Here is a 17,591-nt window from a genome sequence, read left to right on the forward strand (position 1 = left end):
ATCCCACTAAATGAGCAAAGCTCCAGAGAAGGCAAATGCATGACTCCAACCACAGATTTCTTGGCATTTTCAGTAATTTTTTTAAAGAAGCCTTGCTCCATTACTTAAGAGCACTCTCTGAAGCAGTGAAATTTACAAAGAAAGGTGTGTGCAGAGACCCCGTGCTTATGCATTAATGTCTCTTTCAGACTTGGTTAAATCTTCTTCCCAGATTGATATCTATAGAACTAATACTCAATTACTATGTATCATGCATAAAGGGGGGGGGGCGCGGTGAAACACATGCAAGGCTTATTTTCCTATCAAGACTAAACTTCTTTTACTGATGGACAATATAAAATGAATTACTTATAAGTTAGCATAATTATGGCACTTTAATTTATAAGTAACTTCTTTTTCTATAAAAATCTTGCAAACATACACAAAAGTAGAGAAAGAGTTGCAAACTGCTGCACCCTAAATACTGTAGCACATATATCTTAAATATCTGACAAGTAGGAAAAGAAAATGCCAAATTAATGATAGAATAATAACTTTTGATTTATATACCACTCTTCAGGACAACTTAATGCCACACTTAGAGGGGTTTACAAAGTGTTATTATTATTCTCACGACAATCACCCTATGAGGTGGGCGGGGCTGAGAGAGATCTCAGAGAGCTGTGAATGACTCAAGGTCACTGAGCTGGCGTCAAGCAGAGGAGCGGGGAATCAAACCCAGTTCTCCAGATTAGAGTCCTGCCGCTCTACACAAACTGGCTCAAAACAAATAAAAGTATATTATTTGAACAGATTATCTGCATTGCAATAAATAATGGGGGTGATTTTTTTGATGCTCCCCCAAATTTCCCAATTTTTCCATTGAAAATAAAAATTTAAATCCTCAAGACGGAAAAGAGTTTTTCCCTCTGATTTTGTCAGTTTTCCAGATCTTCCCATCATTATTCCTGCAGTGCTTGTTACATGTATATATGTAGCTGGAACAGGCATAGAACAATAGATGTCTAGAAGGACGACATGGAAGTAGTCATCATGGGCATAACTGGCGATAAAAGTGTGTGTTTACAGAAACTCAGCTTTGTTTTATACAATAATCATTGTAAAGCACAAACAAGAACTAGCTGCAACTTAATTGTTTGTAAACGAGAATAAAGAAGTCAGCAGGAACCTGCCATACCTAACTTTTGTGATTTTAGAAGCCATCTTAGACTCCCTCCTGTAAGGGGGCAAGGGAAGAAGTGGAATAAAAGTATTTAATAAATTAATCCTAAGAGTCACTGCTTTTCATTTAAGAATTTGAAAAGTACTAGTCAACCTTAGAAATGTATTTCTATACATGGACTTCTTTTTAATCAAATATCCTAATCACTTTGCAAGGATTTGTTCTCACATGTTTACATCTTTGACTTGAACACTATTGCTTCCAGTTCACAAATAAGGAAATGAGAACAGAGGGAAGTAGGAAGTTAATAGGATGTCTGAGTCACTGACAGCCACTCAGTTGAGTGGAGCATCAGTCAGGCTTTAGAATCCAGAAGTCTGGCACTTTCTCCAGCTTTCCTCCACTAATTTATATAGGAGAATGTGCATTCAGCTGAATTTTTAAGGTACTATAGAAATTACTCTGATATCAAAATATACAGTTCTGTAAGATGTGCGGCCTCCATACTCCAATAATTTTTTTAAAATAATTGCATGGACTATACTGTTCACAGCATCTCAGAAGCACATCATGACTTTCATCTCACACCTCACACTGGATCTGTTTTCCTACACCATCTAAACAACAGAAAGAAACACACCACTGGGAACACACTAAGGTCAAACATTCCTTTCTTGTTAATCATTAATTCGACTAGCTGTGGATCAAATTGCTTTTTACAAGGTTCCTAAAGCTTGTTACAGTTTATTCAGATACAATAGTGTAAACTGTGTCTAAATATCAGAACAAAGAAATGTTAGTAATGTGGCTGTGTCTTAAAATATGGCATTATAGGTGATTTAAAAACAAATAAACAAACATACCAACCAACCAAATATGATTTACCATCTACAAGGCACTTCATACAACAGAAGTGCTTAGCAATTTATCTCTGGCATCTTTACAGTAGTTTTTTGGTTGCTATTATTACTATATTACAGTAGGAAGTGGAGCTTGACTTGCCTCTAGAGATATCCAGCAAGTTCATGCCAGATATTTGACCTTGGGTCTCCCAGACATAATGCTAAGACTTTTAGTCCCCTGGTCAACAACTAAGTTACCAAAAAGGGCACTTTGAAAGTGGTGTCAGAGATGGAGAATTACAGCTTTCTAACTTACCCACACACCTCATGGGCTGCCTGTATGTTCTGCTGTAACACCTGCTATCGTACTTGTTCTGCACCCATTTTCTGCTCTGTTTTGAAAACTTTGGGAGGGAGTTAGCAAAATAACTCCACTATTTCTACCTCCTCTTTGAGTCACTGAACTGCCTTTGCCTTCTTTCAACTATCTCAAAAACAGATTGCTTTCTAACAGAATTTGCTTGCATAAGTGCCTATTTTATTTATTTACGTAATTTATAGTCAGTCTTTCTTACTCAAGGGACTCAAGGGAGATTACACAGTGTGAGTTAGTATAGTCCATTTCAAGGATATTTCAATAAACAATGGCTAAATATAAAACATCGTTGCTGAATGTAACGTCAAGCAAAAAAAAATTATCCTTAAAGCGCTCCAGAATTCCCTGCTTCTGATCGCAGAACATAAATACATGTTCTATAAGTTTATCTAAAAAATATAGGGGACACTAAATAGGTGAAGCCAGTTTGATGTAGCGGTTAAGAGCGGTGGGACTCTAATCTGGAGAAATGGGTTTGATTCCCCTCTCCTCTGCTGGAAGCCAGCTGGGTGACCTTGGGCCAGTCACAGTTCTTCCAGAGCTCTCTCAGCCCCACCCACCTTACAGGGTGATTGTTGTGGCCGGGATAATAACAACATACTTTGTAAACCGCTCTGAGTGGCTGTTAAGTTGTCCTGAAGGGAGGTATGTAAATCAAATGCTATTATTATTATTAATATTAAAGGATCTACCTGAGTCCCCTGTGAGAAAGGAGTGAATTAAAAGTGCTCCAAAATAAATAGCTGTTGGTTTAAAAGCTGAAAGCTTAAAATGTTCTTCAAATATTTCTTGGTGTTTCCTGATATTTTGTTCATTATATCAACCAAGTTAAGCATGAAGACCAGTTTTTATAAAAATGTGTCTCTATAATATACCATATCACATTTGAGCACCCATAAAAGATGTTAAGAAGTGACAAAAGATACAGCACACCCATACCCTCTCCTGTTCTCTACCCTCAACAGAAGGTGAAGACATTTCTGCCAACCCCCAGGAACACCTCGACACATTGACTGGAGCTGCACCACACAGAAGAAAGATCTAGGACAAAGGCCAAAACATGCATCTATGAAGGAAATTGTAGAAGATATGACAAAGCTTTGGGTTCTGGCAGATATCCAGCTCTCTCAATTTTGTTTTTAAATGAGACAAAGGGAGAATGCTCTTGGGTACTTACCATGTCTATTATTCCAGACAGCAGTGTATAGAGCAATCTTAACATTTTACCAGATGCTTTCTGCTCGTGTGATATCACCATCCTAATCCCAGCATAGTGGATTACATTTCAAGTTCCTTAAACTAAAGTACACTTCCTTGGCACCACTTTAAGGGTCATGCTTTTGCAATTGTGAAACTGCAGACATAGGATGTATTTAGGCCAGATGTTTCAAACAGAAGGTTTATTATGAACACATGAAGCTCCCTTATATTGAATCAGAACCTTGGTCCATCAAAGTCAGCATTGTCTACTCAGCAGCTCCCCAGATTCTCAGGCAGAGGTTTTTTACATCACCTCCTGCCAGATCCTTTAAATGGAGATGCTGGGGATTGGTCCTGGGTCCTTCTGCATGCCAAGTAAGTGCTCTAGCACTAAGCCATGGCCTCTCGTAGGTCTCACTTGCTCCCCAACCCCTATTTAATCAAACACAAACCCATTTCTGTTCCATCCTTCTGAAACAAGAGCATATTTTATACCAGGAGTCAAAAGCTCTGCCCATTTTAAGAAGAATACACTCAAATACACAATGAACGGAATGCAGCCCAGTAAGGCAAAAGAGTGACAGAGCATTCTTTCCCACCATTCTCACTGATGAAACTGTATATACTGTTGGCACTGAGTCACAGAATGTGAACAAGCACATAGTCAGAGTGAGTCCCTGCCATAAAGTAAACTGTATCCAACACAATACCCGAATGCAATGGGGAATTTTAAAAAGGCAGAGAGAATGAATATCCTAACATAAAAATTACTTGCGCAGATCATTCTGCGCTCACCTGTCTATGAATTCTCTACTCTTCAATTCTGCTATGTTATCAAGATCATAGGAGTTGCATGGCTGTTGTACAAGATAGGATTGGGGAAGCTGCTCTTTTAAATAATCAATTAACATCCTCCATTTAAACAATGCTTCACTCAAAAGGAACAGTTTTAAAGAAACACTTGCTTATTTTTAAAACTATCAATTTCCTTCTAAATTTTGAAGGACTGTTAGCTTGTAATGAACTATGGGCCCCATTTGCCCCATTTTGGTCCTACCAGGCTTCAAGGTACTTTCTTTTATTAACTTAGCAGAGAACTTTCTCCCTGTGAGGGAGGAGAAACTAACCCACCTCTTTTTGCCTAGAGGTTTAGGAAAGTCAGTTTTCACAGGATTGGTCCTTGTCACTTTGGAGGGAAATGTCAACCAATCCTGAATTGGGTAGGGATTTGAGAGGACAGACAAAAACCATCCCTCCATCAGGCCCTGTGTGTTCTTCCCTGGGACTATTAAGCAGGGTAGAAGGGTGGCTGCTGTCACTGACAGGTGTGTCCCCATGTTGGGAATCCAAGGGCCAAGCCAGCTTGTTTTAGAAAAGGGCCATTAAGTTCAGGTGCATTAGGGAACTTGTATCTGTCTGTCTTTACTTGGTAACTTTAACCCTCTTAGAAGGTTTTTTTTCCTCTACTTAAAAAGTTTTTCCAAACCTTACTGGAGGATTCCTGTACACCCCAGGCTTGGGTGCTCAGCTAGGCAAAAAGGGTGCTCTGCCAAGGGAATCAAAGGGTGAAGTGAGGAGTAACCTCCCCCACCCACCCTTCCATACAGCAAAATATCCAAATCCAGGTTAGGGCATCAGAAGCCCTAACCCATTACTACGGCAGAACAGTGATTAAGTGATTTGGGTAGTTCAGACCTATTTTTACAGTGGCAAGAATCAGGTCACACAAAACGCTAGGAAAGGCAGAAAAGGGGCTTGTGCCTCTCTTCTTTATTTGCTCACCTCAAGAAACATTACTGAGCAAGCTTTTAAATGGAGATCTCTCTTAAAGCTTTTCTGAACCATCTGATTGCAAGTAATGTTAGAGCTAGAATACCATCCAACAATGGTTTGCAAAACAATTAGGTTGGGACCCAAAAGTGAGTTGTGATTCTCTCTCATGTGACCCAAGGAGGAAAGAGAAAGCACACAGGAATATCAATGGCAAAAACTGAGGTTGCCTCTGCCTCATATGAAAAATATCCATGAAATACAGCCCATTGGTCAATAATACTATATATTTAGAAATGCTAAACATCAGAATATAAACTGAGTCACTATAAAGCATATTCTTCTGTTCTGAGGGTCAAGGGAAGAAGGGAGATACAACAGAAAGTTATTTTTCAAGTGGGGCCCCAAAAGTACGACACATTTAGAAATGGGTTCCATGCTTATACCTTACCAATCAAAACAATATGGAAGACAGTACATAGATATTCATCACTGAAAGATGTCCAGTAGTGATAGCAAACATAAAGTAAGACAGTTCTCATAATAGCCAAATGATGGCTTTATACACGACAGGGAAGCACAAGCCATTCTAAATCTAAATGATACAACTGCCATCAATTCCCTTCTCCCAGCACTCACATCAAGAATAAATTGGGGAGTGGGTGGGACGAAACCTGGGTAAACACATGAAGCTGCCTTTATTCTTAGTTATTTATCGAGGTCAATACTGTCTACATGACTGGCAGAGACTCTTTAGCTTTCAGGTCTTTCATACCACCTACTATCCAAGCCTTTTCACTGGAAAGCTAGGAATTGAACCTTCTGTATATAAAGCAGTTTATAATACCCCAACCCTACATTAAAGAAGTAGGGAGCTAAAGAGGGCTAATGGAGGAAAGCACCCACTACAGAGATGCAACATGTAATGGATGGAAATAATGTGTCACTTATGGCAGCATGACTCATGGGGTACTCCACAATTCTGGTCGTTCTATGTAACTGCAGAACACTGAGTCCCAAGAATTTCATTTTTTTAAAAACTCAGGTATGACACCATTCCAAATGACTGCTAATACATTTTTAATGCCTATTCAGAACTCAGATGAGAGGCCAAGAGGCTTTCAGGAGATGCACCTTCAGGTTCATCCCAGTTCCTTGTTTGTTCACATGAATAAAGTACAAACAAAGTTACTCAATACTGTCAACGCTGTCATTTCCCAAAATTTAGAGAGCCTGCAGAAATTCTGCTTTCTTTTGCACAGATCTAGGGTTTTTATGGTGCAGAACTTAATTCTGCAATAGCAGAATTCTGCAGCAAGTAGAAGAGTACACAAGACTCTTGACCATAAGGCAATCCCTGCATGAATTCATAAAATGTGATTAGTAACAGTGGTGAGTTCAGTGGGCTTTAGTCATTCGATTCTGTGGTGTTCAGACAGTACTCAAAGAGGCTTACAAAATAAATTAGAGGCAAGCCAAAATACAAATGGTATTCAAACACAACCATAAAAAATATAGATTCGCTTGCAAGAAAAACTTTCTAGGGAAAAAATCACCAGCAATGGGCATGATGCAGACCATGAATGAGAATGTTCCATAATTTGGATACCACTATGGGGTAAGTCAGCCCCTTTGCAGTCAACAGCAAATGAAGACAGCAAAGCACACAGATCTAAGGGAATGAATATATAAAAAGAGGTGTTGTCTAAGATACACAGGTCCTAAACAGCTCTCTGAACAGGTTCAGAAACAGCCCAGAAACCAGGAAAAGTGAGCTAAGATCATGAGGGAACCTTGTCTATGACCTACTCTTGTGAAAAATGCTCCACAGAATTCAGTAAAAATTGCACTTCCAAGCCAATTCCACAGAGAGCCCTAAGTCCTTTACAGGAGGCTAACCAGGAGGTTCTCAAATCGCAGAAGACATCAGCCAAATCCTGAGGAGACTACAAAGTAGCCTGCTCACCAGCAAAAGCCACACAAGGAACTCCTACCGCAGCACAGGTTCTCAGAGCAACTGCAGGCTGCAAACCTTCTCCTTCAGAGGCCAGTGACCCTATCTAATCTAGAACAAACAAAACCACAGTCCACCAGTTTTGGGCAGGCTCACTATCATCATGCCCATCACTCCCACTGTTAGCTATCATCCAGCAGGGAAATGCATTCAGGCACTCAGGGAATGCACCACAAATGTGCTTAGCAACGAAAACCAGCATGACTTGAGATGAGTGAAACCACCTGATCGCTTGCTTCACAGCAAACTGTTTCTGTAAACTTCTCTCTTTCTGCAGAGAGACTCGCAGGTAGGACAAGAGTTTACACAATTTCTTCCTAGTTCACCCTTGAAATGCTCTGCTGAACAAGCCCAGGAGATAGTATTTCTCTCAACAAATTATCCCAGCAGAGACAGGGAGAAGATTTCAACATCACACCTTTACATTCATTCTGTAAACTGACCAATGCGCAGAGGAGATCCACAGCCTCCAACACAAGCTCCTGATGTCCAATCCGGGTGATACCCAGTTCTTCAAGATCCTGGTGTGTAATCTGCAACAGCTGAGCCCCATTGATTTTCTCTTGTTCAAATTTTTGGGTATACTGCTGAAGACAATCGTCCAATCCTAAACAAGAAAGAAAACAGTTATAATTGTATTTTTATTTCTTTCAATTTTAAAAAAAATCCAACACATCTATTCTTTAAAGTGCTGCTATACACAGTATGCTGAAAACATACCTCCAAATCCATCCTTTAAAGGTAGGAAAATAAAACATTTCTACTTTTTTATGCTAACTTGACCACTGCTACATTTCATCAGGTCTATTTATTACTATTCAGACTAAAATGTTGCCAGACCCAAAAGTTACTCAGTTTTCACAATTGGTTATATGCTGCTTTGAACATAGGATTGAAACAGGTATGGCATTATTTCTGCGAATACTTATGGGCATGTCATGTGTTGATGTAAGCACACATCAATAACATATTCCTGTTCTAGATAACGGGCATCTTTTTCCTTGTTCCTTTATGGAAGCTTCTACACTACCAAGATCAGTTTGCAAAGTGATACACGTGCAGCATTATTTCATGGAGTCATGATAGAAGGAGGGGGGAGGGGGAACAAAAAGGGAAGGAAAGAAATTACATTGCAGTCACATAGGCTATCACTGGATTAAATGCTCCGAAGTCACAGAGAGGTGGAATGACTGAAGGCGAATGAGAACTGAGAATGCATTAACTTTGAAATTCAAATGATCAAAACAATAATTGGTAAGTTTAATTCACTGAGAGAGCTGTAGTATTATAGTAGTTAGTGTTGGACGAGTATAGGGATCCCAAATCTTGCTGAGTCTGCAACATCCTTGGAATTTTGAGAAAGCATAATCAGAACCAGCATGAAACAGCAGGTATGAGGACAGGGACAGACACAAATTGTTGGGAAGTCCCAAATAAAGCATCCTTCTAAGACAGAGTCTCAGTCAACACACAGCTTGCAAATGGACATTCCCTGTAGACTCAAAGGTGATCCTCTTTTGAAACACTGCCCCTTCCAAAGAGACTCTTTGATTTGGGGAGGAGGCACTTTGGTTTCAGTTTCTGAAGAAAGGGAAGGGGTTGGTCCTGATATAGATAGCAGTACAGGTTACCAAGACTAGAGACATATGAAGTCTGTTTATTAGGGACAACAGCTGAGATATGCCTGGCCAGGATGAACTCTGTGCCTTTGCAGTCAGCCAGCCCAAGGGAGCAACCCAACACTCCTTTTTTCCATTTCATAGAAGACTTTTCAGATTTCATCAGCAAGACTAAAACGAGAGAGAGGGGGGGGCTTATGGATGCCATACGGTGGATGCCTGAAAGAGCCTTGCTCCTCTTTAATTTCCTAGATGTTCAAAACTAGAATTAGCGTTAAGAATATACATTGGGATAGTTGTTGAAAAACATTGTTTTTCATGTGTTTTTGCATATATAAAAATGTACAGGGTAAAGTTACAAGAAAACATCACTTGGTGGCAGTTTTTCCCATAAAAGGGCCCATGATCTTCAGGCACGTGATACAGAACCCTTGCTGAGGATATGCTTCTAGTCAGTACCTTGAGCTCCCATCCCTTTGAACTCTGCCTTGTGTTTCATAATGTATTTATACCTTACCTTTTTTCTAATTAATATAACAAACATAACCCTTTATTTTATTTGAACATAAATAAAAAAGACAAGTAAAATACCAGCCAAGGATGGTAGGCAGCATTGGTACTGTAAACCCAGCAACATTTAGTTCATAACATATCTAGAAAGCTCCCCCCTCTCTCAATAGCACAACATCTCCAAGCGCATAAAAGGGTTATGGGGGGGGGGGTAAACAGCACACAAAAAATCCCTAAAACAGAGTAGAAGAAAATTGATAAAAGCCATCTGAGAAAATGGTTAAGCTTGCTAATTCACCCTGGTAACAAACAACAGGTCACAAAAGCTAGTTTCCAGTCTCTGCCATTAAATAAGAAATTCTCAACAACAAATCCAGAGCCCTATTCAAAGGAAATTTATCAACGTGGGTCTAAGCTGCAGCTATAGTTTCTAAGTTAGACTAAGTATCAACTTTTTGCTTTTTTAAAGTAATATACACTGGTAAACAGATATCACAGAAGGAGGAACACATTGAATCACTGGAATGCTAATGAAAACAATGCCAGTGTTATTAAACCACCAGTTCAACTTGCAAAAGCCTCTTTGTTCGGGTAAATTCCTCTGTAGGACAGCAATCAGATAATCAACTAGGGCACACAACAAAAACTCAGAAGGGACTGATTTCACAGAAACTAGTATCCATCCTTCCTTGGTTCACATTCTGTACATCACAAGGAAGGAACTAACAGCCAAGCAGAAGACTGCGCCACAATTAGTATTAGGGTCTTTCACAATTGAATCAAGTGGGTACCTTAAACAATTATAATTGTGTCTTAGTTTTATATATGCAATTAAATTAAATGAGGGAGTTACTGATTCTGAACTCAAGTTACTAACTGAGTAATTCAAGACTAATTATGAGTTTGGGGAAGCAGGAGCACCATGGCACACATGAAGTTCAAAAAATATTTCTCCCTTCACTTCAGAAGGAAGGAATCAGTGGGCACTTTCCACGGAACACACTAGCTGGACCCACACGCTCCTGGCCATTTAAATGAACTGGAACTTCTATAAAAGTGATCCACATGAACACTGGAATGTCCTCACGTGATCTCAATTCCAAATCCTTAAGTACATTTATTGCAACAGTGTCTTCATATGCCCCAACCTACATGCATGCGATAAACCCATGCTGCACAGACTACAACACACTCCATAACCATTCACAAAGTACATGCTTGTACCTGGGCAAAAAAACCCCAGGATATACCTATGTCTGATTGCTGCTTGCTACACGGCAACTCAAAATCAAATTCATAATCTGGGTTTTAAAATGAGCTAAAATAAAGGTTATGCAAATTACTCCACAGAAGACACGCCCACTAGTTGAGCTGCAGGTTTAAATCTCATGTCCCCGCACTTGAGGGTGCATTTCTTCAGCTCTGGACTGGGGGCTGGGAACTGAAAGAAAATTACTGAAATTCGAAAAGATGAAATGTGAAAATATAGGGTCCAAGTGAGAGCCAAGCCAAGCTAGCTGTATGAATAGGTCATAGCATTAAATCAGGAGCAGTCTTAGTGATTTTTGGGCCCTGGGCCAAATTCTAGGTTACATACCTGAATCACTGCCACCAACAACATCCTATTGAGGCCAAGCAAGGAGTACTCCTTGCCCAGGCAAGGTGGACAGGAACCATTGCTGCTGCTAGAAGTCAGCTGCTTGAGGCCCAGACACAGGCGAGTGTAAGTGGCAGTGGCAGGAGCCTGCTCTTAAGTCTTCTTTCCCCCACAGGCGAGGAGCCCAGAGCAGTCACCTCATTGTCCATTAGCCAAGACTATCCCTGCACTAAATAGCAACAGAGGAAAACAAGTTGCATATCTAAAACACAACCAATAAAACACAACCAAAAAAGCTAGATATCTACTAGATCTCTGTTTTTCAGTTTGTTTTATAAAAAAACAAGCCAGCTACAGGAAAATACGGTCCTCCAGATTTGAACCACAGTCAAATTATTTATCTAAGCAAAGCTTCACAAGGAGCTTCCATACAACACAATTAAGGGGAGCTTGTATCACCTGCATAAAATAGAGATGACAACAGCATAACATTAGGAAAAACCATGAGGAGTTTCACCCCATTATTCTCTACAGCGCATCTTGTTTCTTTTGTAGCTGGAGTGTCTCCCACAGATTTGAATTATATTGGCCACAAAGCGAACAGCAACTTTAAGGAAATGGAGTGGGACCCACAGAGCTGCTGAAGCACTTCCATCCTGAGCAGAAATGATATTGAGATATAGGAAAGGTGGAACTGCTGGCTGGCCATCAAAAGCAAGCAAACATAGTAGTGGGCAAGGAGAGGAACTGCATTTAAAAAAAAAAAAACTAGCAGCCCACCACCAATTCTTATCACATAAGGACAGCCTCACCTTTGACTCTACCTAGCAAGAATGGTCAGGGCCCACTCCCAAGGCAACAAGAGACCTTCCAGTCAGATACCAAATACATGTTAAAGACAGGTATCAGCTAACTTACATCAGCCAATGATAAGGTGAGTCACAGTCTATATTTACAACCCAATATTGTAGGTGTGATTATAGGAGCCACCTTTTGAGCTCATGCTATTCCCCAGACTGCAATATTGTATAAAGAGCATCCAGTGCTCAGCAGAGTTTTCTTAGGAAAAAACTGCACAAAAATTGCTCTTCACACACTTCTGAATATCAGAGGTTGTTTGTTGTTTGGTGAAGAGGGAGCACAGCTGTTGAAGAAACAAATCTAAAGTAACTCTCAGCACACAAAAGCTATGGCACAGTACATTGGTTTGCAGTCATCAACAAGGAATTATCTTGTATGATTACATAGGATAAGAGCCAATTGTGATTTTTTTCTCTCATATGAAAATGCTGAGCATAAGCAATAAAATTGCATCTTCCTAAATGTAATCCAGAAAAACCTGATATGCAGCTTCCAAGAAACCACTGCTGATACAAATGCCAGGCTAGTGCATACTGAATTATCCTAAGTTTATTCACAATGACATTTAGTTCAAAATTACACCGGGCCTTCTCCTGTTCTCTTTTTGCCAGTTCTAAAAGCTTTAAATCATACAAAGCAGCCTCTTTTCCTACTGTTTTATACAATGTAAGTGAAAAATGATTTATCGTGTGGCAATTTTTGAGTGATTACTCAGTTGGATAGGTTTAGATCAACTTATAAAAACTCTACAAGTGTCTATTTGCTCATTCTAACACAACTCATTATAGATTCACTTAGTAATAAACCCACACATCCTACCTTTGTAAATAAAAACCAAGAAAACTATGAATAGAAGCAAACAATGCAATATAAGCTATAACAACATCTTATTTCTATGGAACTTGAAAATGTTAACTTCAAGCTACTATATATTGCCTACTGAATCAATGTCATTCTATCTGTATACATGTAACAGATCCAATTTTCAGCCTAAGTGGGTTACTGTTCCAAACGTATTTGTTTTGCAATTCCTTTGCCCAGAGTTCATTTGTTCACTCTAGGAATGTCCCTTGTAGACACTGAGCACTTCAACTGTGTTTCATACAACCAAACAGAGATTTGGAAGGACTGTGGACCTACATATTACCTTTTCCCCAGGAATGTCCCTTGGTCTGGAGGAGAGGGTGTGTTCTACAATTCTACACTTCCCCAGTGCATGAAGGCCAGATTTGGATTGGGACCATAGTGCACAGAAAAGCAGGCATAGATCTCCCCCCGCCCCATGCCTTTTCACAAACAAAAATGGCCAATGGGTGCTATTTGCTCCATTGTGTACTTGGGCCCTCAACCTGCCTCAATATTCTCCCCTAATTCATTTCACTTTTCTTTTGCATTGTCTGTGTGCATTTCCCACATACACAAAAACTATATCTAGGTTTGTGAAATAGTAGAGTTTGCAGTTCCAGCTAGAATTGACATTAGCAAGACATTTCCAATGAAAAACAGAGCAGCAAATAAAAATAAATCTCAGAGTTAGAAAGGAGTCATGAGACAACAGCTAAGGAACCAGCCATGATGATACTTCAATCCAGGCGGTCAGTACCAGAATTTAGTGCAAGAAAGCCAAGAACTCTTCAAGGGCCATGAACAGGATCCCAATCTTCCCATGAATAACAGCAGTTGATTTCATGAAAAAACTGCTAGTTAACATACTGATTGATGAACCAAATTTAGTATCCAAAGCCTTATATAAGATTGAGCACTACTCTGTTTACCGGTGGATTATAAACCATCACACTAAGACCAAGACAGTAAAGTGTCAGTCTGAAGCACTTTGACAAAGCACAGGACATAAACCTGGGGTCCTACCCCAGTACCAAGTTTGAAGTGGTACTGGAAACATGTTGGCTCTGTATTATTCTACTGGTGCGCAAAGTGTCTTATGTTGTACTGTGTTCTGCCTGCTAAGTAGATGAATGCTACAGTTAGGGAACTGTTGCTGCAGAACCAATATGCAGACAATACCATTTCATGCTTAGTATTATCTGTGTATATTAGGTCTAAAAATCTGACAAATGTAACAGAGTAGACATGGGCACGAAACAGAAAAAGCCCAAAACGAGAGTTTCGTGTTTCGTCGCAATCCATGAATCGCAAATCACGAAACTTCACAAAATCGATATGTTTGCTGAAATGATTCGTTAAGTTTCGTGATTGATGAGAACCCGGGGCATTTCAATGGCCCCCTTCATACCTGGAGATGCCAAACTCGCAGGGAGACTTCAGCAGGCTCTCCTCCACCCACCCTCCCAGTTTGCAATACATTGATCGGGAAGGGTGGAAACGGAAGTGCTGCCAGAGTGCTGGATCAAAGGAGGATGAAGGACTGGCTGTGGTGGAGCTAGGCCAGGAAGACAGAGTGAGGGGTGGGTGGGGTGGAGGAAAAAAGGCACTCTCACCCAAAGACCTTCCCACAGCAATGCCAAGAAACTGGAAATAAGAGGCTTCTTACACTTACAGTCTCTTTAAAGAAGCAGCAGCAGCCAAAAGCATAATCTCAAATCCTTCCACACACTCTCCCACTCCAATCCCAGCAAAACGCTGACATAGATCAGGTCTGTGGTTGGCTGACAGACCTGCCTAACAGGGTTTGGAGGGGTGAGATTGGTGTGCCAATGGCTACAGAAGACCCACCTCCTTGGTTGCCTAGGGGATTGGCCCCTAGCTCCTGGCTATATAGGGCAAAATGGAAGCTCTCCAGGTAGTTAGAAGAGCTGCCAATCAAGGGTAAATGAGCTATGATCGGGGTTTCCAATGGCAACAAAAGGTCTGGGCCCATTGTTGCCTAGGGAATCAATGGATCAGAGCCAGCCTGTCTGCTATTATGAATCATTCACGAAGCTAACAAAACAGGCCAAAAAGTCGTGAATTTCATGATGATTTCGTGATAACTGCGGCCCCACAAAACGTGGTTTCACGATACACAAAATGGCCCATTTTGTGACAAACTTTGCTTTGTATTTCGATTTGTGCCCATGTCTAACTGAGAGTTAGAGAGGGGAAAAAAAGTTACCCTCCCCACCTAATGTTTCACTTGATATGATGGGTTCAAGGCGTTCAATATGCAATACTGGTTTTGAAGAGTAAACCCACTACATTTGTCTGTGCTATAGTATTTCTGCACATAAGCTAGGTCTCCATTATTCAGACTTAAATAAATCAAATGAAAACAAAGCTCTTTCATAGATCTGCTACAGACACCAGGCATTTCATGTTTTAACAAAACCAATTACAAAGATTGGCTTCTTTCAACAATTGGACGCTGTATCAGTGGAACTAAAGAAACACCTGCCCGACTGGGGCAAGCCCAGACAGTTCTGATGTCACCACAAAGTTACTTTGAAGGACAATTATCTATTTAAAAATGAAAAGTTTTTTACCTTTCTAGAACTGTGTGTGATAGTTGGACTCAAAATGTTAATGTAGATTTTTCCTGATTCTTTAGTAGTTCAAATCTATAATTCTGTGTTGCCAAGGAAGAATATAGCATTTAACCAGAAATGAAAACCTTTTGAAAGTCTCAGGAGACAAGGTTGGAGTGTCCCTGTACTACCATTTGATTTGTATTAAACTGAGTTTTATTGTATTCTACTGTAATGGATTGCTAGAGTTTTAAACTGCTATAGCATAGTTTTTAAGTGGTTGGTATGTGAATCAACACTCTACTAGTTCAAATTCCATTACTGCCATGACCTCAGTAAGTGGCCTTGGGTAAGCCACTCCTCTCAGCCCCAGCTATATTGTGGGGATAACAACAACACTGACTTTGTTCACCACTCTGAGTGGGGCAAAAATCTGTGTAAAAGAGCAGTTTATAAGCATAGTTATTGTTGTTGTTAAGGACCCAAGGATCAATGCACCCATTGCCACTGCATGGTGGAAGGGATATGGCTCTGGGGGAAGAAGAGAGGCTAGATTAACCCTTCCATGAATTTCCCAAATATCTTCCCATTTCCCCACAATTTCTCTTTAAGAAAAATATTGGGAGGTTTGCTCCCAGGTCACCTATTTACTACATCATTAGGCCTTGATAGAGGCAAGCTAGACACTTTTAAATGTATACAAATATCTGAAAAAATGCACTCAACACTTCTGCAAACCCTTCTCCTTATTCTGAGATGTGCAAGGCCAGCAAGTGAGAAAAATGATCTCTGCATGTGCTCTAGAGCTTTATGAATATCAACAGCAAAAATAATATATAAATAAAATTATACAAGTCATCCATGGGCAGATACACTACACACAAAACACAAAATTATCTAAACTTCAGATTAAGGGCTGGTCAAACCTTGGGAATGTAACAAAAAACTCAGAAGCATGTGGAACTGCTACAGTACAGTCTGAAGAAGAGATGAAAAGTAAAGGTAGTCCACTGCGCAAACACCAAGTCATTACTGACCCACCGGGGGGGGGTCGCATCATGACATTTTCTTGGCAGACTTTTTGTTGCACGGTGGTTTTACCATTGCCTTCCCCAGTCATCTACACCTTACCTCCAGGAAACTGGGTACTCGTTTTACCAACCTCGGAAGGATGGAGGGCTGAGTCAACCTTGAGCTGGCTACCTGAACCCGGCTTCTGCCAGGATCGAAATCAGGTCGTGAGTAGAGCTTGGGCTGCAGTACTGCAGCTTACCACTCTGTGCCATGGGGCTCTTGAAGAACAGATACACCCTTCTAAATCCATTGAATTCAATGGGCTTAGAAGGGTGTAGGAGGAGAGTTTTGCAGATACCATGAACAGCCAAAAAGACAAGTAAGTGGGTCATAGATCAAATCAAGCCTGAATTCTCCCTAGAAGCTAAAATGACAAAACTAAGGCTATCGTACTTTGGTCACATCACGAGAAGCCAAGACTCTCTGGAAAAGACAATAATGCTAGAAAAAGTGGAAGGCAGTAGGAAAAGAGGAAGACCTAAAACAAGATGGCTTGACTCAATAAAAGAAGCCACATTCTCCAGTTTGCAGGTTCTAAGCAAGTCTGTTAATGATAGGATGTTTGGGAGGTCTTCCATTCATAGGGCCGCTATAGGTCAGAGGCGACTTGACAGCACATAACACACAGAGAAGGGTGTCACTCTGCTTAGGAGAGCACTGAAATTTCCTCAGCAGTTCTTGGCTTGGCTTCTCATAACTTCTTTACTTTGCTGCTATCTCCAGTTTTCTTTGCAGGGTGGTAACGTATTTGCTTTGGCTGGGACCAATATTTTCTCAGCCACGTGGACCAACATTAGGAAACCTTGTACTGTCACCACAAATGCCATCCACATTCTACAATTACTTTAGTTTGTTGTTTGAGTTTCCATGCTGGCATTTATAGTGTGCTAAAGTCGTAAGTAGACAGTAATATAAAAAGTGAAAGTGCCAAAGATCTCTTAGCAGAGTTTAATATTTTCACACTAGCAGGTGTTCAAAGAAAAATCAGATTCATGGAATCTAATTAGATACGGTATGTAAAATACTTGTTTCACAGTTTCCAGCATGAAGTCAATATTTGTTTACAAAAGTTACAGAGCAATCCTAAACAGAGTTACACACCTCTAAATCCATGGGTTTAGAAGAGTTCAATTCTGTTTAGGAC

The 17,591-nt window shown here is 40.3% G+C and overlaps 1 protein-coding gene across 1 annotated transcript in view; it reads right to left on the reverse strand.

The window, feature by feature from the left end:
* CNKSR3 (CNKSR family member 3) overlaps positions 1-17,591 on the reverse strand; it is an 84,216-nt gene that overhangs the window by 40,612 nt on the left and 26,013 nt on the right. Inside the window, exon 2 of the mRNA XM_054975220.1 lies at positions 7,808-7,971. Within this exon, the coding sequence (XP_054831195.1) occupies positions 7,808-7,971 (164 nt within the window). The remainder of the gene's footprint in view (positions 1-7,807; positions 7,972-17,591) is intronic.

Source organism: Eublepharis macularius, chromosome 1 (assembly GCF_028583425.1).
Source record: "Eublepharis macularius isolate TG4126 chromosome 1, MPM_Emac_v1.0, whole genome shotgun sequence".
In the NCBI taxonomy this organism is placed as follows: Eukaryota; Metazoa; Chordata; class Lepidosauria; order Squamata; family Eublepharidae; genus Eublepharis; species Eublepharis macularius.